Here is a 25462-nt window from a genome sequence, read left to right as displayed (position 1 = left end):
GACAGGCCTGTGACGTCACAGGGACACACACACCGCCCCAGCTGCTCCCGTTACCCGTCATTAAGGCTCCTCTCTCACCCCAGGCGCTCACAGACTGTCTCCTCCGACCGCTCCTACACCTCAAGCAGCCTGGCCTGGCCTGTCACTCTAATCAGCTGACAGGAGCAAGAGCCAATCACATGGGATTACTCAAGAAGTAGGTGTTTTAGCGACCAATGGCAAGGGATGACACTCAGCTCACTAACCAATAGCTACGCAGGTGGGCGTGTCTGAGGTTTGTTTTGGGTCAGCGTGAGAGAAAGGGTTGTGGCGAAGGCGGAAGTGACGTAACATGAGGAAGTGAAGTGACAGCTGGTGGGACCCGTGTGAGCAGCATGGAGGGGTGAGGAAGAGTTCATGTGTTACTGTCCGGTCTGTCTGTCTGTGTGTGTGGTTACTGTGAACATTCTGGGAGGCGCCTAATGGTTGAGTTTCAGAATGCTCTCCATAGGTGGGGAGTGATGAGGGCTGCTGGGAATTGTAGTTCAATACCTGTGATAGAAAGGTGCAAGGGCACGCAGAGCATCACAGCTATGATAGAAAAGTGCCAGGGCACGCAGAGCATCGCAGCTATGATAGAAAGGTGCCAGGGCACGCAGAGCATCACAGCTATGATAGAAAAGTGCCAGGGCACGCAGAGCATCGCAGCTATGATAGAAAGGTGCCAGGGCACGCAGAGCATCGCAGCTATGATAGAAAAGTGCCAGGGCACGCAGAGCATCGCAGCTATGATAGAAAGGTGCCAGGGCACGCAGAGCATCGCAGCTATGATAGGTGCTAGGGCACGCAGAGCATCGCAGCTATGATAGAAAAGTGCCAGGGCACGCAGAGCATCGCAGCTATGATAGAAAGGTGCCAGGACACGCAGAGCATCGCAGCTATGATAAAGGTGCCAGGACACGCAGAGCATCGCAGCTATGATAAAGGTGCCAGGACACGCAGAGCATCACAGCTATGATAGAAAGGTGCCAGGACACGCAGAGCATCGCAGCTATGATAGAAAGGTGTCAGGGCACGCAGAGCATCGCAGCTATGATAGAAAGGTGCCAGGACACGCAGAGCATCGCAGCTATGATAAAGGTGCCAGGACACGCAGAGCATCGCAGCTATGATAAAGGTGCCAGGACACGCAGAGCATCACAGCTATGATAGAAAGGTGCCAGGACACGCAGAGCATCGCAGCTATGATAGAAAGGTGCCAGGGCACGCAGAGCATCGCAGCTATGATAGAAAGGTGCCAGGGCACGCAGAGCATCACAGCTATGATAGAAAGGTGCCAGGGCACGCAGAGCATCGCAGCTATGATAGGTGCTAGGGCACGCAGAGCATCGCAGCTATGATAGAAAAGTGCCAGGGCACGCAGAGCATCGCAGCTATGATAGAAAGGTGCCAGGACACGCAGAGCATCGCAGCTATGATAGAAAGGTGCCAGGACACGCAGAGCATCGCAGCTATGATAGAAAGGTGCCAGGACACGCAGAGCATCGCAGCTATGATAGAAAGTTGCCAGGACACGCAGAGCATCGCAGCTATGATAGAAAGGTGCCAGGACACACAGAGCATCGCAGCTATGATAGAAAGGTGCCAGGACACGCAGAGCATCGCAGCTATGATAGAAAGGTGCCAGGACACGCAGAGCATCGCAGCTATGATAGAAAGGTGCCAGGACACGCCGAGCACCGCAGCTATGATAGAAAGGTGCCAGGACACGCCGAGCATCGCAGCTATGATAGAAAGGTGCCAGGACACGCCGAGCATCGCAGCTATGATAGAAAGGTGCCAGGACACACAGAGCATCGCAGCTATGATAGAAAGGTGCCAGGACACACAGAGCATCGCAGCTATGATAGAAAGTTGCCAGGACACACAGAGAATTGTAGCTCTGATAGGAAGGTGTCAGGTATATGGGTATAGAGGAGATCCCTGCCAGTCACACACTTCTTGTAACACAACAGTTGGCTCTTCTGCCAGTGCCCAATATCTTCTAATCCTTTTGTCCTTTACCCTCTCAGGTCTCCTGGGATACAAGTTGTCAGTCTGTTTGATCTGAGTCCGTCCAGTCCAGAGTTGTCAGGCCTGTCCATCTATAATAACACTCATGGAAAAGACAATTCTTTGGAGAATGTGAAGCCTCCAGGTATAAAATCACAATCAGCAATGAGGCAATTGCTCGGGTTTGGTTTTGAACATCGATAAGGGGCAATGAGCCACAAATCAATTAAAAGGCTCATGCTAGAACTCTGCTGCTGATTTGGGAAAAAAAGTGGAAACCATCGACAAGCAGGTTAGCTGTATTTGTGGGATCTTGTAGAAAAATGCCGAGGATATGTCATTTGGGAATGACACTAAGGGACCTCTTATCCTTATATGAGGGGGGTGAGGGATGTAGATGCCGCATTGCAGGGGCACATTAATCTGTCATATATGATTGTTTCTCCCTAGAAATAAATTTCAGAGAAGCAAAAGCGGCAAATATTCTGGAGATTTCTGATCGTATGAGCTGTTTGACGTGTCAGTGCAAATTTGACAGCAGAGAGGAACAGGTAATTTGTCTACAATACTTAGGAGATGTTCCAGCAACTTCGACCAAAGGATGGTTAAAATCAAAAGACTTTATTCCAAAAAAATGATTAAAAACAGAATAGATGCATAAAAAACATATGGTTCACCAATGTGACAGACGCTTACGCGTTTCGGACTAGAGGGTCCTTACTCATAGCTTAACATCTTACAAATAAACATGTACCTATATACACTTGCTGGCTAAAGTAAAGTGGGAGGGAAATAAAATGGGCCGAGGTCCACAATAGCAGGAAGGGAGGATTTTCTCCACCATACTCATTGTATCTGAACATGGAGGAAATCACCACATCATCTTAATCATATATATATATATATATATATATATATATGATCAGATTTTAAATTCATGCCTGCAGGATATCGTGTTTTTAACTTAAAAATCCACATTGCTTCTTTACGCTGCAATTCCTTTTTTCTATCACCTCCCCTCTTAGGGTTTGGGACAGTTTCTATTATATTAACCCTACAAGTTCTGACATCTCCTCCATGTACAGAAATAAAATGCTGGGAGGCTCCCGAGGGACTCCTTGTAGTTTTATTACATGAATCATAAAGATGTTCAGAAATCCTTTTGCGAAGAGAACGTGTGGTGTTGCCCACATATTGAATGCAGCATGTTTCACATGTTATTAAATAAATAACATATGTGGAACTACAGTTGGCAAACATATTTATGACATTCATTTTTTGTAACTGTGGATTTAAATGTAGACGTATTATACATGTATTTACATAAACCGCATGATCTTATTCCACAACGATAGCTACCAGAGACAGATAACCAGCTTGAATTATTTTCTGATGAAAAACGCAAAGTGTGATCACTGGGGGACAAAATATTCGCAATTGTAGTTCCTTTTTTAGGAATAAAATTGCAGCCTTTATCCAATATAGTTCTCAAAGTTGGATCCACCCGTAAAATAGGTAGATTTGATTTAATAATTTCCGTTATTTGATTAAATTGATCACTATATTTAGTAATAAAAACTGGTTTCTCCTGAAAATCACTAAATTTTGATTTTATTTCCAAATAATCATCTCTTGTTTTTCTTTCTGCTACAATTTTACCCCTATTAATTTGATGCTTGCGATAACCTCTAGTCTTTAATCGTTCATCAATTACTTCACATTCCTGTCTGTAAAATGAATCAGTTGTGCAGCACCTCTTGGCACGCACAAATTCACCTACTGGGAGATTATTAATGACATGTTTGGGATGGTTGCTGCTAGCATGCAGCAAAGAATTACCTGATTGCGGTTTTCTATATAAACATACTTCAACCCTAAAATCTGCTTCATTTCCAATCAACATCATGTCAAGAAAAGCAATTCGTTCCTTATTCATATGATATGTAAATCTTAAATTATGATTATTAGTATTAAGGAATTTTATGAATTCTTTTATATTATCTGGATCACCCTTCCATATTATTATCAGATCATCAATAAATCTTCCAATAAATTCTATATGAGCCATAAAAATATTTTCCTGACCATAAATTTTTTCTTCCTCCCACCAAGTAACAAATATATTTGCAAGCGATGGGGAAAATTTCGCCCCCATCGCACATCCTTGTAATTGAAGGAACAAATTGCTTTTCCTTTTAAACATAAAATAGTTGTTTTTTAACAAAAATTCAGTTACAGATAAAATAAATTGCTGCAATTCCACACTGTATTTAGTATATTTAAGCAACTGATCCTGAAGTGCACGAATAGCTAGATGATGAGGTATAGATGAATACAGTGTAGCAATATCTGCAGTAACCCATGTATAATTACTATTCCACTTAATGTTCTTCATTACACGTAACACATGTTTACTGTCCTTGATATAGCTGGGTGATCTCAATACTAGTGGTTGAAGTCGTGCATCCAACCAATCCCCCAAATTCTCCAATAATGACCCTATTCCAGATACAATAGGCCGCATAGGTGGGGGAAATACCCCCCTTATGAACCTTGGGCAAGGCATGAAAAAGAGGAATTTTGGGGAAAGGTGGATTCATAAATTCCAATTGCTGACTAGTAAGAAAACCCATCAAACGTCCTTCTTCCAAAATTTTCATTAAAAGAACTCTTATCTCCTCTGTAGGATCTTTTATTAACAGCTTGTACACAACACTGTCTTGAAGCAGCTTGTGCACTTCTTGTTCATAAAGACCAGTATCCAGTATAGTAGTAGATCCACCTTTATCTGAATTTTTTATAACAATGTTTGAATTTTTCTTCAATTCCTCCAATGCATTTTTTTGTTTTTTTGTTAATTTTTTTTATTGTTCTGATTTTTATTTTCCGATGCAAATTTGGTAAGTTCACTTTCCACCACTATTTGAAATTCCTCCATCACTGTGCTACGTGACTGCACTGGGTAATAAGTAGGATTGGGAACCCTGTTTCCAAACAGACGGTCATTTATGTCCCAAAAATTTTTTTTCTTCTTCTGACATTTCATACAAATTTTTTAAAATAATCTGGTCTGAAAAAGATTTTTCTGAATATTCATTCACAGGCGGAATCTCATCTTGGACAGTATGAATAGAGTCTTGTTCATCAGAAAAATGTTTCTTTATTGTTAAACCTCTGATAAATTTATTCATGTCCAGAATTGTGTCAAAAAGATTAAACTGTTTATTTGGGACAAAACCCAGTCCTTTCTCCAGAACTTCCACCTGTGCATCTGATAAAATTGTGGCTGACAGGTTTAGAACTGTTTGTTCCTCTTTTGGTAGTGCCTGGTGTAGTAATTTCGTCTTACGATATTTTCGCCCTGCCCGCCTCCGTTTTTTCTTGATGACAATCCTTTGTTCTGTGAATCCAAGTTTTATGTCAGGATAGAACTAGTAGCCGCTGCCTGTTCTTCTATGTCTACATCAGACTGATCAGTACACCCATCTGTATTATCAGTAGACGAAAAACTCACATGTCTTTGCGATTTATACCGCTTTCGAAAACTACTGTTCGGGGTATTATTTCTATTGAATGTTTTCCAACTGTACACCACATCTTCATCATAATCTCTAATGTCTCTTTTAAATTTTTCTTGTTTCCTTTTTACAATGTCCCCTTCCAGCATATTCAGATTATCAAAGATCTTTTTAGATTTGATATAGTAATCCGTTTTCTCAAATTGTATTAATTCAGTTTCAATATCTTTGATTTTTTGATCCAAAACGGAAACTTTTTCTTCCTCATACTGGATAATAAAGGACATTAATTTTATGGAACAATCAGACAGAATGTTATTCCACTTGTCAGAAAATGAGACATCAAATAGAACTGTGGAGCGTTTATTCAATCTTAAACCTCTAGGGATCATTTCATGACCTATATAATTTTGCAAAGTGGTCAGATCCCACCACGTTTTTAATCTAATGATCATTTGTTTTTCCAGTTCTGATATAGATTTTTCAATATTATCATGATCTTTCAAATCCACTCTATTTGTTCTAGAAAAAACAGCAGCGGCCTTGTTAAGTCTATCCACGTTTTTTATAGAAAAAAATTCTGAGTCTTTAAAGGACACTTCACCTTCAGCCATATTATATAAATAGTCTTTATCTTTAGAAAATGAACTATTCACTCCAGAGAAAATTATTATTATAGATCAAATTCAGCTACTGGTTTATAGTAGCAAGACATAAACCGGCAAGTACACAAAGGAAAAAAAAATTTTGTCAGCTCACCAAACCGTAGCAAATGCGAAGTCTGGAGGAATGCAATCAATCCTGGGCGGTGCAGGGAACTTGGATTCCGGAAAATCTTGTAGGCACAATACTCAGGAGGTGTTCCAGCAACTTCGACCAAAGGATGGTTAAAATCAAAAGACTTTATTCCAAAAAAATGATTGAAAACAGAATAGATGCATAAAAAACATATGGTTCACCAATGTGACAGACGCTTACGCGTTTCGGACTAGAGGGTCCTTACTCATAGCTTAACATCTTACAAATAAACATGTACCTATATACACTTGCTGGCTGAAGTAAAGTGGGAGGGAAATAAAATGGGCGGAGGTCCACAATAGCAGGAAGGGAGGATTTTCTCCACCATACTCATTGTATCTGAACATGGAGGAAATCACCACATCATCTTGATTTGGTGAGCTGACAAAAAATTTTTTTCCTTTGTGAATTTATGTCTACAGTATCTACACATGACCGTCAGTCTGATCGAGAATAGCTGCAGTGTAAAGTATGGCGGAAGTCAGAACTTCTACAAAGTCTGTAGATTTTAATAAATGAAAATTGATTTATGGCTTCAGAAGATTGAACTTTGATTTCCGTGTTACAGAGAGAACATTACACCTTGGACTGGCATCGATTTAACCTGAAAAGGAGAATCCGAGGAGCAGAAGTGTTAAGTGAAGAGGACTTCCAGGAGAAGACACGGGCGGGTGAGGAAAGAGAAATAAGGCATGGGCAGGTGAAGGGGTCCTGAACAGGACAAGACATGGAGGAAAGGGACGAGGCATGGGTTGCGGAGAGGTCAGGGGATGAGGCATGGGCTGGTGAGGGCTTCCACATTTCAAGAATCTTTTTCCATCTCCTCCAGGGGACGTATCCAGCATCTCTGGCTCAGACTCGGAGAGCTCGGATGAATTGGAGCCCGTGATGACCTCGGAGCCCGGAGATGGTTCATCTCCCAACATCGCTCAGTCCGTCCGGGCACAGAGAGTCCTATTTCTGAACGGAAAGCAGCAGCTTCTCTATGTTTACCGCTGTGTTTTGGGGGCAGCGAAGGTAAGAGGACCATAAATGCACCATATAACCAAATGTGAGGACCCTGTAATACAACATTACTGTATCCTGCTCCAGGACCTGGAGGTGACGCCGCAGCAGCTGCTCAGTTGTGTTAAGCGTCTGCAGGACCAGCCGCCTGTGGTGGTGATTCTCATGGCTGGTGGGGGACATTTTGCTGGAGCCGTTTACCAGGGGTACTTTTTTATTTTATATGAATTTATATATTTTTTTTTCTGTCCCCTCCTCACCAGTATTACACTAGCTGGGCTATACGAGACGTTATCTTTAGGATCTTGTCCTCCATCGTCATTTGTACTTTTCTGTGTCTTCTCTGCAGAAAGCAGGTGATAAAGCACAAGACCTTCCATCGTTACACTGAGAGAGCCAAAAGGGGGACCGCACAATCCGTCCATGATGCCCAGAATCGTGGACACCTGACTAGGTCTGCTGGGGCGGCTCTGAGGAGACACAACCAGGCGGCTCTGATGGCGGTGAGGCATCTACATCTTATTACTGCGGCACCTATTAAACAACTTCATACAATCTCCAAGTATTACTATTACTGATCTTGTTTTTCTTTTACTTCCAGGACATCAATCAGTTATTACAGAGCTGGACAGAGCACATTAAAGATGCTCAGGGGATCTTTCTCCGAGCCCCTCGTTCTGATAAAACTCTGTTCTTAGGACGTAATTCCCCCATTACAAGGAAAGATCCGCGAGTTTTTGGAATTCCATTCTGCACAAGGAGAGCCACTTACAGAGAGGTCCATCGGGTGCACACTCATCTCTTCACCCTGCAGCTCTATGGTAAGATGGCACTGATGTCACTGTGTACATTTCTTTTACTGATCATGAGTTACATCCTGCATTACAATCCAGAGCTGCACTCACTATTCTGCTGGTGCAATCACTGTGTACATACATTACTGATCCTGAGTTACATCCTGTATTATACTCCAGAGCTGCACTCACTATTCTGCTGGTGCAGTCACTGTGTACATACATTACTGATCCTGAGTTACATCCTGTATTATACCCCAGAGCTGTACTCACTATTCTGCTGGTGCAGTCACTGTGTACATAAATTACATTACTGATCCTGAGTTACATCCTGTATTATACTCCAGAGCTGCACTCACTATTCTGCTGGTGCAATCACTGTGTACATACATTACTGATCCTGAGTTACATCCTGTATTATACCCCAGAGCTGCACTCACTATTCTGCTGGTGCAGTCACTGTGTACATACATTACATTACTGATCCTGAGTTACATCCTGTATTATACTCCAGAGCTGCACTCACTATTCTGCTGGTGCAGTCACTGTGTACATACATTACATTACTGATCCTGAGTTACATCCTGTATTATACTCCAGAGCTGCACTCACTATTCTGCTGGTGCAATCACTGTGCACATACATTACATTACTGATCCTGAGTTACATCCTGTATTATACTCCAGAGCTGCATTCACTATTCTGCTGGTGCAGTCACTGTGTACATACATTACATTACTGATCCTGAGTTACATCCTGTATTATACCCCAGAGTTGCACTCACTATTCTGCTGGTGTTGTCACTGTGTACATACATTACTGGTCCTGAGTTACCTCCTGTATTATACCCCAGAGCTGCACTCACTATTCTGCTGGTGCGGTCACTGTGCACATACATTACTGATCCTGAGTTACATCCTGTATTATACCCCAGAGCTGCACTCACTATTCTGCTGGTGCAGTCACTGTGTACATACATTACATTACTGATCGGGAGTTACATCCTGTATTATACTCCAGAGCTGCACTCACTATTCTGTGAATTAAAATCTTGCTTTCAAAGTTTATTCTGAATATTTGAAGTCTGGGAAACTTCATATTTACACCAAACACAGCGCAGCCACCCATTGTAGGAAAAATGTAATGCCTTCTCCATTATAGGAATTCAGCTGTGAGGGCGTGTGTGATGTCCCTCTTGCTGACTGTTTTCTATAACAGCAGTACAATTCAGCCTCTTTTTCTGACTTTTTCCTTTGTCTTTTTAGTTGGGGGCGTTATCTCTTTCAAGCATTTGGTGATTATAATAATAATCTTTATTTTTATATAGTGCTAACATATTACGCAGCACTTTACAGTTTGCACACATTATCATCACTGTCCTCGATGGGGCTCACAATCATAATTCCCTATCAGTATGTCTTTTTATTATGATTTATTGCACAGAATAATGTAGAAATTAAAGTGGGTTTTCTTTTTACAGAGATGTCGGCGGCTTCCTCACTGCTCAGTAGAACACAAGTGAAAACCTTAAAGCCTAGAAAGCCAGGACGGATGGAAGTGAAAGAAGAGAGGACGGGTAAATATATACATGTCCGGGGTGTGATAGAGACCGTGGTGGTCCGCAGCTTCACCAGATACAGATCGTTACCCCTCCCCATTGTATTATTGAGGATCATTCACGGCCTTTTATCCAGAATGTATCTATAGAATACACCGCAGATTTTTGTGTCTTGTGTCAGATGCCGCTGATGTGTCAGAAGAGGAGTCTCCCGCACCTGAAGAGTTTGTTGAAGAAGAGCTGACAATCAGCACATTGGATCTGAGGGAGCACGAAGTGGAGCCAAAGAGGAGGAGAAAAAAGAGAAAGAAACGGGAAGGAACGAGTGCGTATTATATCACGTTGTGTATTATATATCTGTTTATGACCGCGGGGCTTTGCCGCAGCCCTCTGGCATTGAGCGCTACAGAGAACAGAGCTATGGTCACGTTCTCTGCCATATTGGGGTGAAGAGGACATTTTGATCCCATTTCAGTTTTTGGGGGGCCATTACCCACACTGTTCAGAGGTCTCCATGGTGGTAGGACGTCTGCTGTGAGTGTTGTCTGGGTTTTCTAGGTGCGACTGGGTCCAGTGTCACATCTCGGAGGACCGAACAGGACCATGAGGATGAAGATTCAGCCACCGAGGAAACCGAGAATTATACAGATCCGCCATCATCTGCACTGGAAGGTAAAGCACTGACGCCGGAGGACGGGGTCACCCTTTATATGTCATATCATACACAGATCAGCCAGGAATTTAGAGGTGCCGGTCTGATACTGTATAGTTCTCCTCCCTCTGGCAGCAGGACGTTATTAGCCGGTCCTGTGCAACGCTCGGTGCAGCCACAGATGATGGATCGGACTGGGATTTGGGAAATTGGAGACAAGTCATCTCCTTGATCTTGATCATGTTGGTCAGACCATTACTGATCGGCTATTGTCAGAAGAGCTGCCATTAGGGAATCCCAAAACCATGAAGGAGGTACCTGTTATGGATGAGTCACCGAAGGAGGAAAAAACAAAAATAATAGCTAAGTCCAGAAAACCAGAGAGGTTGGCAGCTATCGGATTGCAGACCCCTGAACCTATCCACAACAACTAGCAGTAGCCTTCGGGGGTTCCTACGGTGCCCTAGACCCCTCGATCACAGCCGGAGAACTAAATTAGCCTAAAGACAGAAAGGGGAAATCTAAACTGCCCCAGAGCAGACCCCAAAGCAATAGGCAGCCCCCAACATATAATGACTGTGAAGCAAGATGAAAAACACTAACACAGATAGAAAGATAGGTTGAGGAAATGATGGGGCCCAGCTAACTAAATAGGACAGGGTAGAAAGCTGCTGTCTGCAATCCGCAAAAAACCCTATCCAAAAATGTACCAACAGACTGATAGGAAAAACAGGCCCTGAAGTCGCTAGGCTTCAAAAAGACTATATCAGCACTCAGGTATATTCTGAAGACAGAGCCAGAGATCAACAGATCAGAGACAAAAATGGAATTCAGCTCACCCCCGGCGGGGATGGCAGAACTCCAAAAAACAAGGCAAACAAAACCAGAACTAAAGTGTACAAAAAGCAGAGCAAAACTTAGCTTTGAGAAGCAGAAGTCAGACTGGTCTCCAAGAATCCAGCAGGAAAATCACCAGCAAGGCAGCAGGGCGTCGGCTGCCTTATATCCAGTCATCAGTTCCTGTGACCCAGTCATCATCTACCTGTTCAGCTGTTTGGTAATCAGCCTCACTACCTTCCTTCGCCAGAAGAGGGAGTTCATCAGACCTCACTGGTGAAGGGAAAAATGAACTCACAACAGGTACCGAGTCTGTACCATATTAAGTCAGGGCCATGTATCACAGGACCCGAGGCTTCCAGCAGAGCATCACTTATTCTGCCGGCTCCTGCTTACTATCCTGGCATTCTCTCTTCCCTGGTGAGTAACGCACCGGCCGTCCACGTGAACTGTCATTCATCGCACCGGATGCCTTCTTCCATCGTTCTGTGGTCGAGTTCTGCTGCTTATGCGCCCATTATAGGGTTTTTCAGTCTTGTACAGGGACAAGAAGAGACACTCGGAGCAGTCATCAGGTATACAGCCCCATACACAGTGCTCTGCTTGTTCTGCATACACAGCAAGGATCAATGCTCTGCGTGTTCTGCATGCACAGCAAGGCGCAATACTCAGCGTGTTCTGCATGCACAGCAAGGATCAATGCTCAGCGTGTTCTGCATGCACAGCAAGGATCAATGCTCAGCGTGTTCTGCATGCACAGCAAGGATCAATGCTCGATCTATATAATGTAGCTCATTTTTCTTCATTATTCGTTTGCTTTCTTGTCTGTTTCTGTTCTCATCCAGAGTTGTGCTGATTTCACATGATCCATTGCCTCCTGATACTTCAGTGTCAGCTCAAAGCATGAGCCAGAATAGAGCGACGCTCGTCCAGGGGACTCTGTGTATTACCCCATGTGTCCGGCTGTGCCCCTGCAGCAGAATATGTGACTGCCTATATGTTTGCTGATATGTGACAAATCCTTTGCTTCCTGATTAGGTGATGAACTCTCCAGGACACGTAACATCTTATTCACGTGCTGCAAGACCGGAGCTGCTGAGACCGCTAAGCAGATGCTGCAAGATGGACTTTTCGGCTCTGACGAGTCCTCCGACCCCAGACTTTGCTCTCCAGGGGTTGTACCGAGGCTGGTGAATGAGCACCTGCCGGTAGAGGGGCGCACGCTGCTCCACATGGCGGCTGCTGCTGGACACGGGGAGGTGGCCTGTCTGCTGATGGACGCTGGCTGGGACCCTGCGCTCAGGTCGGTGGATGCGATTGAGGTCTAGATTAGTAGTTGCCAAAATTAATTTATTTTTAAAGAACCGCTAAATTATACAATTCTTCACCTCATTCAGGGACTCCAACGCCCAGACGCCATATTCTGTGTCTGCAGACAAACGTACCCGGCTTCTCTTCCGCAAGTACAGAGAGGAAAACCCTGACAAATACAACTACAGCAAGTCTCAGGTGTGTAGCTGCCGCCGCCAAGGTGTCTGACCTCAATATTCAAGTTCTAGACAATCCCTTTAAGCCCGTGACGACCTATTGACGTGCATTTTCATCAGGGTCACATCCAGGGTGTATGGAGCCAGCTCAGCTGTGCTGCACAGCCGGCATCTGTCTCTTAACAGCAGTGACCAGAGCCTAGCCCTGACTGCTGTGGTTTAACCATTTAAATGCTGATGCTAATCTGACAGTGGCATTTAATTCACCCCCTCGCCCCACTGTCTCACTTACCAAAGTTTGGTATTGCCACATCGTACTCACCTGGAGGGATCCGCTATATCTTTCCATTACATTCATACCGGAACACTGATAAATCCTCTTGTACTGAATTTAGATCCCTGGACCAATATCGGAGGAGGTGGAGGCTCGCAAGGCGGAGAAGAAGCGCGTCCAGAGGGCGCAAAGGAAGCAGAAGGAGAAAGATGACAAAGAAGAGAAGCTGAGAAGGGAGGCCGAGGAGGCAGAGAAGAAGAGATTTGCAGCTCTGAGTGAGCGTGAGAAGGTGAGGTCTTCCCGTGTCAGTACACACCACTGACCCCATTAAACCCTGAATATCATTTATGTTTGAAGCCTTATCCATCAGGCCTCGTTTAGCTGTTGTCTCTGCTACAAGCCATTGGCAAAAGGGGAGGAAAGTTCAGTTTGCTTGTAGGTGGACCACACGGTCCTGTATGCTGAGAAGACTTCTAGCCTAAGAAGATGACCATGAACCGCATAGTCTTGTAGGCTGAGAAGACGACTATGAACTACAGAGTCTTGTAGGATATGAAGACCATGAGTTTGACACAGATTCTGATCTTCTAAACAGAGACAAGAGCGAATGTTTGTAGCAAAAACAAATCCACTTTATAAACTAATTTTTAAACATTAATTTTTGTTTCCCCCATATTTGTCTCTAAATTGTGAATATATTTTCCCTGTATTTCTCATGCAGAGAGCGATCGCAGCAGAGCGAAGACTGGCCGCACAGTTCAACCTCACCACAGAGACGGCTGGGACTAACGTCAGGTACGGAGGACCTGCTCCCCTGGATACATTTCGCTCTCTTTGAGTTACATGTGTTCTTCTCCATTCATGACTGAAGCTACAGTACATTCATCTCCAGACAGCAGAGTATTGCAGCTGCCAGGGGTTAACTAAACTCTTAGGACACGTGACTGACAACCGCGGGGAGATAAAACGCCATCTGTAGCCAAAGGCAACCGGCATAGAGCTGCATAAATGGGGAAAAACACATGAAATAACTCAAAATCTGCACTAAGGTGGTGAAAAGGCTTTTTCTAAAGATCCTTACATTTAAGTAAGTTTGGCATTGTGCTTTGTGTTGCAGGCGCTGCTGGCAGTGTGGAGAATCGCTTTTAGGGAAAATACCATTTGAATACCTCGAGTTCTCCTTTTGTAGCACACGCTGTTTACAAGAACATCGACGTAGCCAAGTCGCCAAATCTCAGAAGTAGCCGCTGTGGCCGAGTCCGTGCAGTGCTACAAAGCCAATGCTCCAGCCGCCGCTCGCCTCTCTGGGACAATCTGATCGTCCCTGATTGGGGTCGATTGTACCGAACATGGGAGATCCCGTCCTCAGTTCCGTGGACTTTAATCAGCCTGGGGTATGCACAGAGGAACTAGAGCTATATATATTTGTTAATCCTGTACAACCCCTTTAATGATACCCTAGCTGACCAGTTTTGGAAGTTGACCATTACATCATGTAACAATCTGCCATCACTTATGTTGTGTCTGAGCTTTTCATGGGTCGGACCTAATGGGAAGACTGCAAGCCTTGATCTAGGCCCACCATGGCAGATGATGCCCATAGGGTTCTATTGGGAAAAGAAAACTAAAAACTTTATGCCATGTGATATTTGGGGACTTTTCGATGGCCTCCTGTTTTGGAAAGTGCAGTTTAACAGATGCCCCAAAATAACCCAAACATTACATCCACGTTAATGGAAAACAAAAATCTGCACCAAATCCACACAAGGATTTTGTTGCAGATTTTGCTGGAGATTCGCAGGACGCAAAGGGTAAAAATCTGCTGCATAACTTGACATGTTACAGATTTAAAATGTGACATATCCTCCATGCATGGGTATAGGTCTCCTAGAAGGGAGCCGCCTGTCCCTCCACAGCGCTTAGTACATTTTCTCTTGTCCAGTGGATAGGGAATCACTTTGAGGTTTGAGATCGCCCCCTTCAATGTTTACTCCAGATGCTTTTCCCGGCGTATATACTGGAAGTAGGGCTCACGGACACAGAACATGAACCCTTCCATCGTTAGTACAGGAAACGCGTATGTCACTTTTTAATGTTTGACCAAACTGAGATTGTAATTGCCATCGGCCAATAATGAGGATGTCACATTATTATTACTATTGCCTTAATGATTTTCCATAATGAATAAATATCCTTATGTATAAGTGCTGGTGATATCTTCAGTATAACTGGACACAGATATAACCAATCCTTCTTTTATACGGAGCTGTCCACAGAGCGATTTCTTCTGGTTTCTCCCTCCCCGGCTGCCATAAGTCAGCAGAGACGATGTATTTCTGTGCAGTCCAGGTGACATAAAGGACACTGACCCCAGTCGGTGTCCTGTAGCAGAAGGACTATTACTTCCGGGACTACAGACTGGGTGGATTGAGGTCTGTGAGCAGGATAATTCCATATATAACATTGTTGCAGCAGAAGAACAGACCTGTCACTTCTTTTAGTTTCTTTACAGCTACTAAAGCACAAAACATTTAAAAGAAGTTACAAAAGTTGGAACATGTGCTCAGCAAGTTGGTTTTTACATTGTGGCGCAGAAGTTCTTTCTTTTTTGTTTTGTTTTTTTTTTTTAAGGATGGTTCCAGGCAAAATCATCTTGAAAAAAAAAAAAAAAAACATTGAACACACACCCTAAGATGGATTTCAAAGGATTTTTTTTCGCTTCTCACTTCCGCATCAGATGGTGCCGATGTTGCATACACCTGCTTGGATGCAGGAGTGATCAGCGGTAAACGGAACATTCAAGGGGATTTTTTTTTGCAATTCGCTTTTTTTCCCATTGCGGTCCTTAGTCTGCAATCCTATGGATTTGGTAGGACTCACGGTAGTCCTTATTATATAACTCTCCATTTGGATTTTTTTTAAAAATTATTTTCTGAAGATATTTGGGTATTAAAGATTGTCGTCTTAATTATTTTTGCGGTGATGGATTTCGTACCTTCTGTTCTGATTAAAAACATATCCACTAACATCAACTTGATGATGGTTTCCAATTAGCTACAGGGAGGTATTTTCTACAGAGCAAAAACAATGTGAAAAAGTAACAAAGGACAGAGCTGACAGGTGAGCATTTCCCTTTAATGACCTTGGTCTGTATACATTGGGGGGGGGGGTGCGATGTGATCCCATAAAGACCAATTACAAGTCAGAAGAAGAGTGATTCACATTCATGTAATATAAATGTCGCTGCCGCCAGGGATTATCTTGCCCCCAACTCAGACAGTTTGGGGTTTCATCCTTGAGAAGCTGGCAGCGGCTTAATTATAAGGCTCCTCTTCCGCTGCTGCTGTCATTTCACAGAACTCAGGTCTTATTCTGTCCAATCAGGAAACTTGCAGGATGGTCCACAATGTCACCACTCATTTGCCCACATGAGTCCCATTTAATATGGGCCTGTCCAGGAACATGACAATAAGCTGCTGCGGCGCCTCTTCCAGCTCCAGCACCGTGATGTTATTCACCTGGGAAGTGCTTAGAATACTGCCTGGTACATAAAGGGTTACTTGTGGCCCTCGTACGGGCCAGTATCGTCCAAGATTGAAGCCGTTTATCCACACCTGTCCCTGCAGAAGAAAATAAATGCTATGTTACATTACATGTCCTGTATTATACCTCAGAGCTGCACTCACTATTCTGCTGGTGCAGTCACTGTGTACATACATTACATTACTGATCCTGAGTTACATCCTGTATTATACTCCAGAGCTGCACTCACTATTCTGCTGGTGCATTCACTGTGTACATACATTACTGATCCTGAGTTACATCCTGTATTATACCCCAGAGCTGCACTCACTATTCTGCTGGTGCAGTCACTGTGTACATACATTACATTACTGATCCTGAGTTACATCCTGTATTATACTCCAGAGCTGCACTCACTATTCTGCTGGTGCATTCACTGTGTACATACATTACTGATCCTGAGTTACATCCTGTATTATACCCCAGAGCTGCACTCACTATTCTGCTTGTGCAGTCACTGTGTACATACATTACTGATCCTGAGTTACATCCTGTATTATACTCCAGAGCTGCACTCACTATTCTGCTGGCGCAGTCACTGTGTACATACATTACTGATCCTGAGTTACATCCTGTATTATACCCCAGAGCTGCACTCACTATTCTGCTGGTGCAGTCACTGTGTACATACATTACATTACTGATCCTGAGTTACATCCTGTATTATACTCCAGAGCTGCACTCACTATTCTGCTGGTGCAGTCACTGTGTACATACATTACTGATCCTGAGTTACATCCTGTATTATACTCCAGAGCTGCACTCACTATTCTGCTGGTGCAGTCACTGTGTACATACATTACATTACTGATCCTTAGTTACATCCTGTATTATACTCCAGAGCTGCACTCACTATTCTGCTGGTGCATTCACTGTGTACATACATTACATTGCTGATCCTGTATTATACTCCAGAGCTGCACTCACTATTCTGCTGGTGCAGTCACTGTGTACATACATTACATTACTGATCCTTAGTTACATCCTGTATTATACTCCAGAGCTGCACTCAATATTCTGCTGGTGCAGTCGCTGTGTACATACATTACATTGCTGATCCTGTATTATACTCCAGAGCTGCACTCACTATTCTGCTGGTGCAGTCACTGTGTACATACATTACATTACTGATCCTGAGTTACATCCTGTATTATACTCCAGAGCTGCACTCACTATTCTGCTGGTGCATTCACTGTGTACATACATTACTGATCCTGAGTTACATCCTGTATTATACCCCAGAGCTGCACTCACTATTCTGCTTGTGCAGTCACTGTGTACATACATTACTGATCCTGAGTTACATCCTGTATTATACTCCAGAGCTGCACTCACTATTCTGCTGGCGCAGTCACTGTGTACATACATTACTGATCCTGAGTTACATCCTGTATTATACCCCAGAGCTGCACTCACTATTCTGCTGGTGCAGTCACTGTGTACATACATTACATTACTGATCCTGAGTTACATCCTGTATTATACTCCAGAGCTGCACTCACTATTCTGCTGGTGCAGTCACTGTGTACATACATTACATTACTGATCCTGAGTCACATCCTGTATTATACTCCAGAGCTGCACTCACTATTCTGGTGCAGTCGCTGTGTACATACATTACTGATCCTGAGTTACATCCTGTATTATACCCCAGAGCTGCACTCACTATTCTGCTGGTGCAGTCACTGTGTACATACATTACATTACTGATCCTGAGTTACATCCTGTATTATACTCCAGAGCTGCACTCACTATTCTGCTGGTGCAGTCACTGTGTACATACATTACTGATCCTGAGTCACATCCTGTATTATACTCCAGAGCTGCACTCACTATTCTGCTGGTGCAGTCACTGTGTACATACATTACATTACTGATCCTGAGTCACATCCTGTATTATACTCCAGAGCTGCACTCACTATTCTGCTGGTGCAGTCACTGTGTACATACATTACATTACTGATCCTTAGTTACATCCTGTATTATACCCCAGAGCTGCACTCACTATTCTGCTGGTGCAGTCACTGTGTACATACATTACATTACTGATCCTGAGTTACATCCTGTATTATACTCCAGAGCTGCCCTCACTATTCTGCTGGTGCAGTCACTGTGTACATACATTACATTACTGATCCTGAGTTACATCCTGTATTATACTCCAGAGCTGCACTCACTATTCTGCTGGTGCAGTCACTGTGTACATACATTACTGATCCTGAGTTACATCCTGTATTATACCCCAGAGCTGCACTCACTATTCTGCTGGTGCAGTCACTGTGTACATACATTACATTACTGATCCTGAGTTACATCCTGTATTATAATCCAGAGCTGCACTCACTATTCTGCTGGTGCAGTCACTGTGTACATACATTACATTACTGATCCTGAGTTACATCCTGTATTATACTCCAGAGCTGCACTCACTATTCTGCTGGTGCAGTCACTGTGTACATACATTACATTACTGATCCTGAGTTACATCCTGTATTATACTCCAGAGCTGCACTCACTATTCTGCTGGTGCAGTCACTGTGTACATACATTACATTACTGATCCTGAGTCACATCCTGTATTATACTCCAGAGCTGCACTCACTATTCTGCTGGTGCAGTCGCTGTGTACATACATTACATTACTGATCCTGTATTATACTCCAGAGCTGCACTCACTATTCTGCTGGTGCAGTCACTGTGTACATACATTACTGATCCTTAGTTACATCCTGTATTATACCCCAGAGCTGCACTCACTATTCTTATTCTGCTGGTGCAGTCACTGTGTACAAACATTACATTACTGATCCTGAGTCACATCCTGTATTATACTCCAGAGCTGCACTCACTATTCTGCTGGTGCAGTCACTGTGTACATACATTACATTACTGATCCTGTTATATCCTGTATTATACTCCAGAGCTGCACTCACTATTCTGCTGGTGCAGTCACTGTGTACATACATTACATTACTGATCCTGAGTTACATCCTGTATTATACCCCAGAGCTGCACTCACTATTCTGCTGGTGCAGTCACTGTGTACATACAGTGGGGCAAAAAAGTATTTAGTCAGTCAGCAATAATGCAAGTTCCACCACTTAAAAAGATGAGAGGCGTCTGTAATTTACATCATAGGTAGACCTCAACTATGGGAGACAAACTGAGAAAAAAAAATCCAGAAAATCACATTGTCTGTTTATTTTTCATTTTATTTGCATATTATGGTGGAAAAGTATTTGGTCAGAAACAAGCAATCAAGATTTCTGGCTCTCACAGACCTGTAACTTCTTCTTTAAGAGTCTCCTCTTTCCTCCACTCATTACCTGTAGTAATGGCACCTGTTTAAACTTGTTATCAGTATAAAAAGACACCTGTGCACACCCTCAAACAGTCTGACTCCAAACTCCACTATGGTGAAGACCAAAGAGCTGTCAAAGGACACCAGAAACAAAATTGTAGCCCTGCACCAGGCTGGGAAGACTGAATCTGCAATAGCCAACCAGCTTGGAGTGAAGAAATCAACTGTGGGAGCAATAATTAGAAAATGGAAGACATACAAGACCACTGATAATCTCCCTCGATCTGGTGCTCCACGCAAAATCCCACCCCGTGGGGTCAGAATGATCACAAGAACGGTGAGCAAAAATCCCAGAACCACGCGGGGGGGACCTAGTGAATGAACTGCAGAGAGCTGGGACCAATGTAACAAGGCCTACCATAAGTAACACACTACGCCACCATGGACTCAGATCCTGCAGTGCCAGACGTGTCCCACTGCTTAAGCCTGTACATGTCCGGGCCCGTCTGAAGTTTGCTAGAGAGCATTTGGATGATCCAGAGGAGTTTTGGGAGAATGTCCTATGGTCTGATGAAACCAAACTGGAACTGTTTGGTAGAAACACAACTTGTCGTGTTTGGAGGAAAAAGAATACTGAGTTGCATCCATCAAACACCATACCTACTGTAAAGCATGGTGGTGGAAACATCATGCTTTGGGGCTGTTTCTCTGCAAAGGGGCCAGGACGACTGATCCGGGTACATGAAAGAATGAATGGGGCCATGTATCGTGAGATTTTGAGTGCAAACCTCCTTCCATCAGCAAGGGCATTGAAGATGAAACGTGGCTGGGTCTTTCAACATGACAATGATGCAAAGCACACCGCCAGGGCAACAAAGGAGTGGCTTCGTAAGAAGCATTTCAAGGTCCTGGAGTGGCCTAGCCAGTCTCCAGATCTCAACCCTATAGAAAACCTTTGGAGGGAGTTGAAAGTCCGTGTTGCCAAGCGAAAAGCCAAAAACATCACTGCTCTAGAGGAGATCTGCATGGAGGAATGGGCCAACTTACCAACAACAGTGTGTGGCAACCTTGTGAAGACTTACAGAAAACGTTTGACCTCTGTCATTGCCAACAAAGGATAGATCACAAAGTATTGAGATGAAATTTTGTTTCTGACCAAATACTTATTTTCCACCATAATATGCAAATAAAATGAAAAAAAAACAGACAATGTGATTTTCTGGATTTCTTTTTCTCAGTTTGTCTCCCATAGTTGAGGTCTACCTATGATGTAAATTACAGACGCCTCTCATCTTTTTAAGTGGTGGAACTTGCACTATTGCTGACTGACTAAATACTTTTTTGCCCCACTGTACATTACATTACTGATCCTGAGTTACATCCTGTATTATACTCCAGAGCTGTACTCACTATTCTGCTGGTGCACTCACTGCGCTCATTTTGTTGGAGGCAGTTACCTGTCCACATGTGATAATAGTGAGGACTGAGGGTCACATAATGGAGGGCGCAGGGTCCCAGCAGCACAGAGTATTTCAGGGGAGGATGGTGCAGGGACTTGATTTACTGCCTATTTCTCACCTTGGTCCATTTGGGCAGTTTCAGGTACGTGTCTCCGATGTCGGTGATTGTCAAGGTCCCGCTGTAGATGGCTGGACCCGTCCTGCCCTCGGTCTGTGCCGTCTTCAGCATGTGATCGGCCATGATGTGAGGCCACCCCTGGGAAATTGGTCCGTCCAGGTTTAGGGGATAGACCGCCCAGTTTTCCAGCAGGTCGTCCCCCAGCGTCAGGTTCCCTATTAACCCCTGAGGGAGCGAGATCACATATGAACCTCCCTGTGATTACTTGGCGGGGCGATTATCTCGCTCCGCTCTGTCGCTAACTTTACCTTGAAGTCTTTCAGATCGCTGCCATAATTTATTCTTCCCATATTTTCAACCAAAACATCCAACCATTGTCCCTCCTTCCCCGTCACATTCACATTGTTTGGGCTTTCCCTTTCCAGCACGCCGTAAAAGTGCTGCAAAATAAACACAGTAAAGTGTAAACAGGACAGCGGCGACATTATTCCTCTTATTCAACGTGTGAACAAGGCCCGAGTAGCTGGTGTAACCGACCGTCCCCGACAGATGATGTCCGAGGAGAGAAGGATCCGGCGAGCTGAATCTCAAGGCACAACTCTGAGCTACTGCTCCTCTCCCTTCCTCCTGATTTACTGCAAAACAACCGAAATCCATCTTGCTCAATACAAGACAGAACGTCATCTCCCTGAGGGATCAGACTACAGCTGCCTATTAAAGTCTATGGAGAGGAAGGAGGAGCAAAGTGAAACAACGAAGTAAAGAGATCAGACACACAGGCAAATCTTGCAGCTTTCTAGTACTTGTTTTATCTCACAACGTTGCTGAATTCACAGCTACACTGCTCTATAATGTGCTCCATGCTGCTGTTTCTAAGTAAGTGTAGGATTGTATCCAAAAGCTACAATGGTCAATCCAGTAATGTGTTCCATGCTGCGGTTTTCTAGTGTTTCTTACACCTAGCGTTGGATTCACAGCTACACCGCTCAATACTGTTATATAAATGTTTATCATGCTGTTGTTCTAGTAAGCATTTCTCACTCCCAGAAGTGGATTCACAGCTACCCTGCTATATCATATCCTCCTTGCTGCTGCTTCTGAACATGTGCGACATAGAAACAGAAGAACAACGGGAATCCACCTTTCCTGTGTGTGCTGTGTATGGGAGACATCATAGCAACTTGGACCAGCATCTCCTGAGCTGTGTCACTTCCTAGTCACCCCCCATAATGACATGAGAAGTCTAGTGACTAGGCCTCACACAACATCATGGGGCTTAGGAAGATCGAGAGGTGTTCAGGAGATGCTGGATAAAGTACATTATAGAGGTGAAATCCATCTGAATCAGAGGTTGGTACAAACGCGCAAACCCCTAAAATACATGGGTGGGTCTGGACTCTTCTCTGACAGCTGATGTCATGGGTGAAGAAGGATTGGGCATCTTGGATTTCAACATGGTCAATCCTTTGTTCCTAATGGAGAGTTTGCAGCAGCCATTTCCCCATTTTTCTATTGAACACACATGGATGCTCAGTAAATCTGAGCGTGCTCGTGAATATAGATAATAGAACATCGGGAATCAAGTAAACAGCTCTTACCCCGCCGACTGAAACATAACCCCGGTCATGGACGACATTTACTACTGATGAAAGAGGAGTTTGGTCAGGGACATCTCTGGTCAGACTGGACCGGTACAGCAGAAATCCAAAATACTAAAGGAAAAATAATAATGTCACAGTCCTGATAAATAACGATAACTACGGATATACGACTTGTACAGAAGTCACCTGCTTCACATCCTCAAAGGTGATTGGGTAATGAGTGATGAACGGGTCCGAGGGTGACAGAATATCCAGTAGATCCACGAGATCTCCAACCTGAACCGGAAGACGACATCAGTGATCTCATGTTGCTGTGTGCGGCCATCTGTACCAGACATGTTCCAGGTACTCACCTTACTGAGCGTGACTAAACCGTATGAGAACTTTAGAGTTGGTGGTGGGACGGGTCCTTCCGGCACAGACTTGAACTTAAAAAAAAAAAAAGAAAAAAAAGTTTTAGGCTTTATACTGAAATTAAAAGCATATAGAAAATCACGGCAGCACGATGCAAAAAAAAATGAACATGTTCTCACTGGCTACTAAACAGACAAAACCTAAGAAAATCAAATTGAGCTTTTCACAACATTGCTGGATTCACAGCTACACTGCTGCATAATGTGCTCCATGCTGCTGCTTTCTAGTTAGTGTTTCTCACTCTCAGAGCTGGATTCACAGCTGAACTGCTGTATAATGTGCACCATACCACTTTCTAGTATGTGTATCTGACAGAGTTGGATTCACAGCTACACTGCTCAATACCCCTGTATAATGTGCTCCATGCCGCTTTCTAGTATGTGTTTCTCAGAGTTGGATTCACAGTTACACTGCTCAATACCGCTGTATAATGTGCTCCATGCCGCTTTCTAGTATGTGTTTCTCAGAGTTGGATTCACAGCTACACTGCTCAATACTGCTGTATAATGTGCTCCATGCCGCTTTGTAGTATGTGTATCTCACAGAGTTGGATTCACAGCTACAATGCTCAATGCTGCTGTATAATGTGCTCCATGCTGCTGCTTTCTAGTGTTTCTCACTCTCAGAGCTGGATTCACAGTTACATTGCTCAAAAATAAAATTTAAAGGGGGTTTTGTCTAACAAGAATTAAATGTTCTTTAGTTTCTCAGTTTAGTTTGTGCTTCAATTCCCGTTTTCAAGATTTCTCCTTGCGGTCAGAGAATGGAAGCATTAATTGTAAGGTCTCGTTCATCCGTACCAGCATTGCTGTGAATTTTCAAGTCTAGATTTTTGGATGGGAAATTTGCGGCATTTGACAGGAGCAAAGTGGTTGCGAAAATTGACTCGCATTGCACATTCTTTACATCCACAGCACGTCAATGTATGCTGTGCAAAAGATGAAGTTTTTTTTTTTTTTTTAAAATTCAGAGTTCAGCGTGGAAAAGTAAATATGTATAGTAAAGCCAATTTCTTTTTGGGTCTACAGCTAAATGCGCACGTCCAGAAAAAAAAATCCAGGAAAAAAAAAAAACCATTGCGTACCTTTTTATCCCAGTCTTGGCTCCAAGCAGTGGTGACATTTCATCCCATGTAACCAGATGCTACAGCGGACACACGGGATGAAAGATCATCACAGAGAGCCGGGGATGCATCGTGTGCGGCATCCAAAAACTGCAAAGGGCCCCTGACAAGGTGAGAGGTCTGCATGACAAGTTTTGTATTCACTGGTAGCAGAGATCTTGCAAACTTTAGTAAATTGATGCACGATGTCTGTTAGGAAGGTGAAGCTTTTCTTAATAAATTCTTTGTAAGTTACCGACAGCAGATCTTGTGGTTTTTTTTAATCATATTGAGCAATTAGTAGTTGTGGAGAATACAGCTGGATGGCGGCAACACACACAGAAGGCTCCATATCTGCTACTACACGACCAGAGCACTTACCTTACTAATGACTGTACGGATCGCCATCAATTTATCTGTAGGGTCCCCGGCCTCGGACAGAGGGGCATCGTAGTCGTAGCTGGTTGTGATGGGCTGGTAGACCTTGTGGAAATCAGCTCCTAAGGATACGAAACGGTGGCAATCATTAATTTTCAGCAATGTACGGCCGGTGCGTAACTAGGGAAGAGTTGGCACTGCCGGGACACTCTACGGGAAGAAGAGAAGATCTGCTGGGGCCGGAGTGATGGGGCGACGTTCTGCTGGGAAACGTTGTGTTCTGCCATCATGTGGATGTTTTATGTGCCCCCGACCTAGTACCCACTACATGACCACAACGGCAGTACCTGCAATAATGACCAGTCAGGAACAGCGCAAGGGACATGAGGAGGAGATCAAGGTGAAGACTTGTTTCTCCAGCAGATCTCACAGGTGACCAGTGAGATTGAGATCTGGGGAATGCAGAGACAAGTCTGATCCATGGAAGCCGAACATCACCCGGGGGTTGCACGAGCGCATGTTCTCTGATGGGAGGGAATCGGGGCTGATTAC

The 25462-nt window shown here is 43.9% G+C and overlaps 3 protein-coding genes across 10 annotated transcripts in view; 1 reads left to right on the top strand and 2 right to left on the bottom strand.

Moving 5' to 3' along the window:
- The window catches only part of ATG9A (autophagy related 9A), a 28881-nt gene extending 28672 nt beyond the window's left edge, over window positions 1-209 (bottom strand). For 4 of the 7 annotated variants that reach the window (XM_073545475.1, XM_073545472.1, XM_073545480.1 and 1 more), the window contains exon 1: window positions 55-176. The gene's annotated coding sequence lies outside the window, so the exon portion shown is untranslated. Of the gene's footprint in view, window positions 1-54 lie in introns of all 7 variants that reach the window. The other 3 variants (XM_073545477.1, XM_073545474.1, XM_073545479.1) reach the window with 1 other exon arrangement.
- Window positions 165-15158, top strand: ANKZF1 (ankyrin repeat and zinc finger peptidyl tRNA hydrolase 1). 2 transcript variants are annotated; one of them, XM_073545482.1, is made up of 16 exons: window positions 165-196; window positions 2052-2176; window positions 2482-2582; window positions 6916-7018; window positions 7177-7364; window positions 7440-7558; window positions 7702-7855; window positions 7954-8173; window positions 9627-9722; window positions 9886-10029; window positions 10263-10376; window positions 12232-12496; window positions 12591-12702; window positions 13076-13243; window positions 13676-13749; window positions 14072-15158. In XM_073545482.1, the coding sequence occupies exons 1-16, from the start codon at window positions 180-182 to the stop codon at window positions 14196-14198; spliced, it is 2127 nt and encodes a 708-aa protein (XP_073401583.1). In that variant the 5' UTR covers window positions 165-179; the 3' UTR covers window positions 14199-15158. The 2 variants fall into 2 exon arrangements, with proteins under 2 accessions (XP_073401583.1, XP_073401585.1); XM_073545484.1 differs by lacking the exon at window positions 165-196 and adding an exon at window positions 240-382.
- A 910-nt stretch (window positions 15159-16068) lies between these two features.
- Window positions 16069-25462, bottom strand: part of GLB1L (galactosidase beta 1 like) — a 41734-nt gene continuing 32340 nt past the window's right edge. The window contains exons 10-16 of the mRNA XM_073545485.1: window positions 24914-25032; window positions 23370-23444; window positions 23203-23292; window positions 23014-23127; window positions 21724-21855; window positions 21416-21640; window positions 16069-16574 (exon numbers count right to left, since the gene is read on the bottom strand). Of these exons, the coding sequence (XP_073401586.1) occupies window positions 16371-16574; window positions 21416-21640; window positions 21724-21855; window positions 23014-23127; window positions 23203-23292; window positions 23370-23444; window positions 24914-25032 (959 nt within the window). The 3' untranslated portion in view covers window positions 16069-16370. The remainder of the gene's footprint in view (window positions 16575-21415; window positions 21641-21723; window positions 21856-23013; window positions 23128-23202; window positions 23293-23369; window positions 23445-24913; window positions 25033-25462) is intronic.

The sequence above is a fragment of the Dendrobates tinctorius genome, unplaced genomic scaffold (genome assembly GCF_039654945.1).
Source record: "Dendrobates tinctorius isolate UK_male_01 unplaced genomic scaffold, ASM3965494v1 ptg000143l, whole genome shotgun sequence".
Classification (NCBI taxonomy): Eukaryota; Metazoa; Chordata; class Amphibia; order Anura; family Dendrobatidae; genus Dendrobates; species Dendrobates tinctorius.
Note: the sequence above shows the minus strand (reverse complement) of the source record. Positions and strands in the feature narration are given on the sequence as shown.

Excerpts from the sequence above, each read along its gene's own strand:
- ANKZF1 (XM_073545482.1), top strand. Across the intron at positions 7,365-7,439 it reads GTGTTTTGGGGGCAGCGAAG|GACCTGGAGGTGACGCCGCA; the intron begins GTAAGAGGACCA and ends ATCCTGCTCCAG. Across the intron at positions 12,497-12,590 it reads GGCTGGGACCCTGCGCTCAG|GGACTCCAACGCCCAGACGC; the intron begins GTCGGTGGATGC and ends CACCTCATTCAG.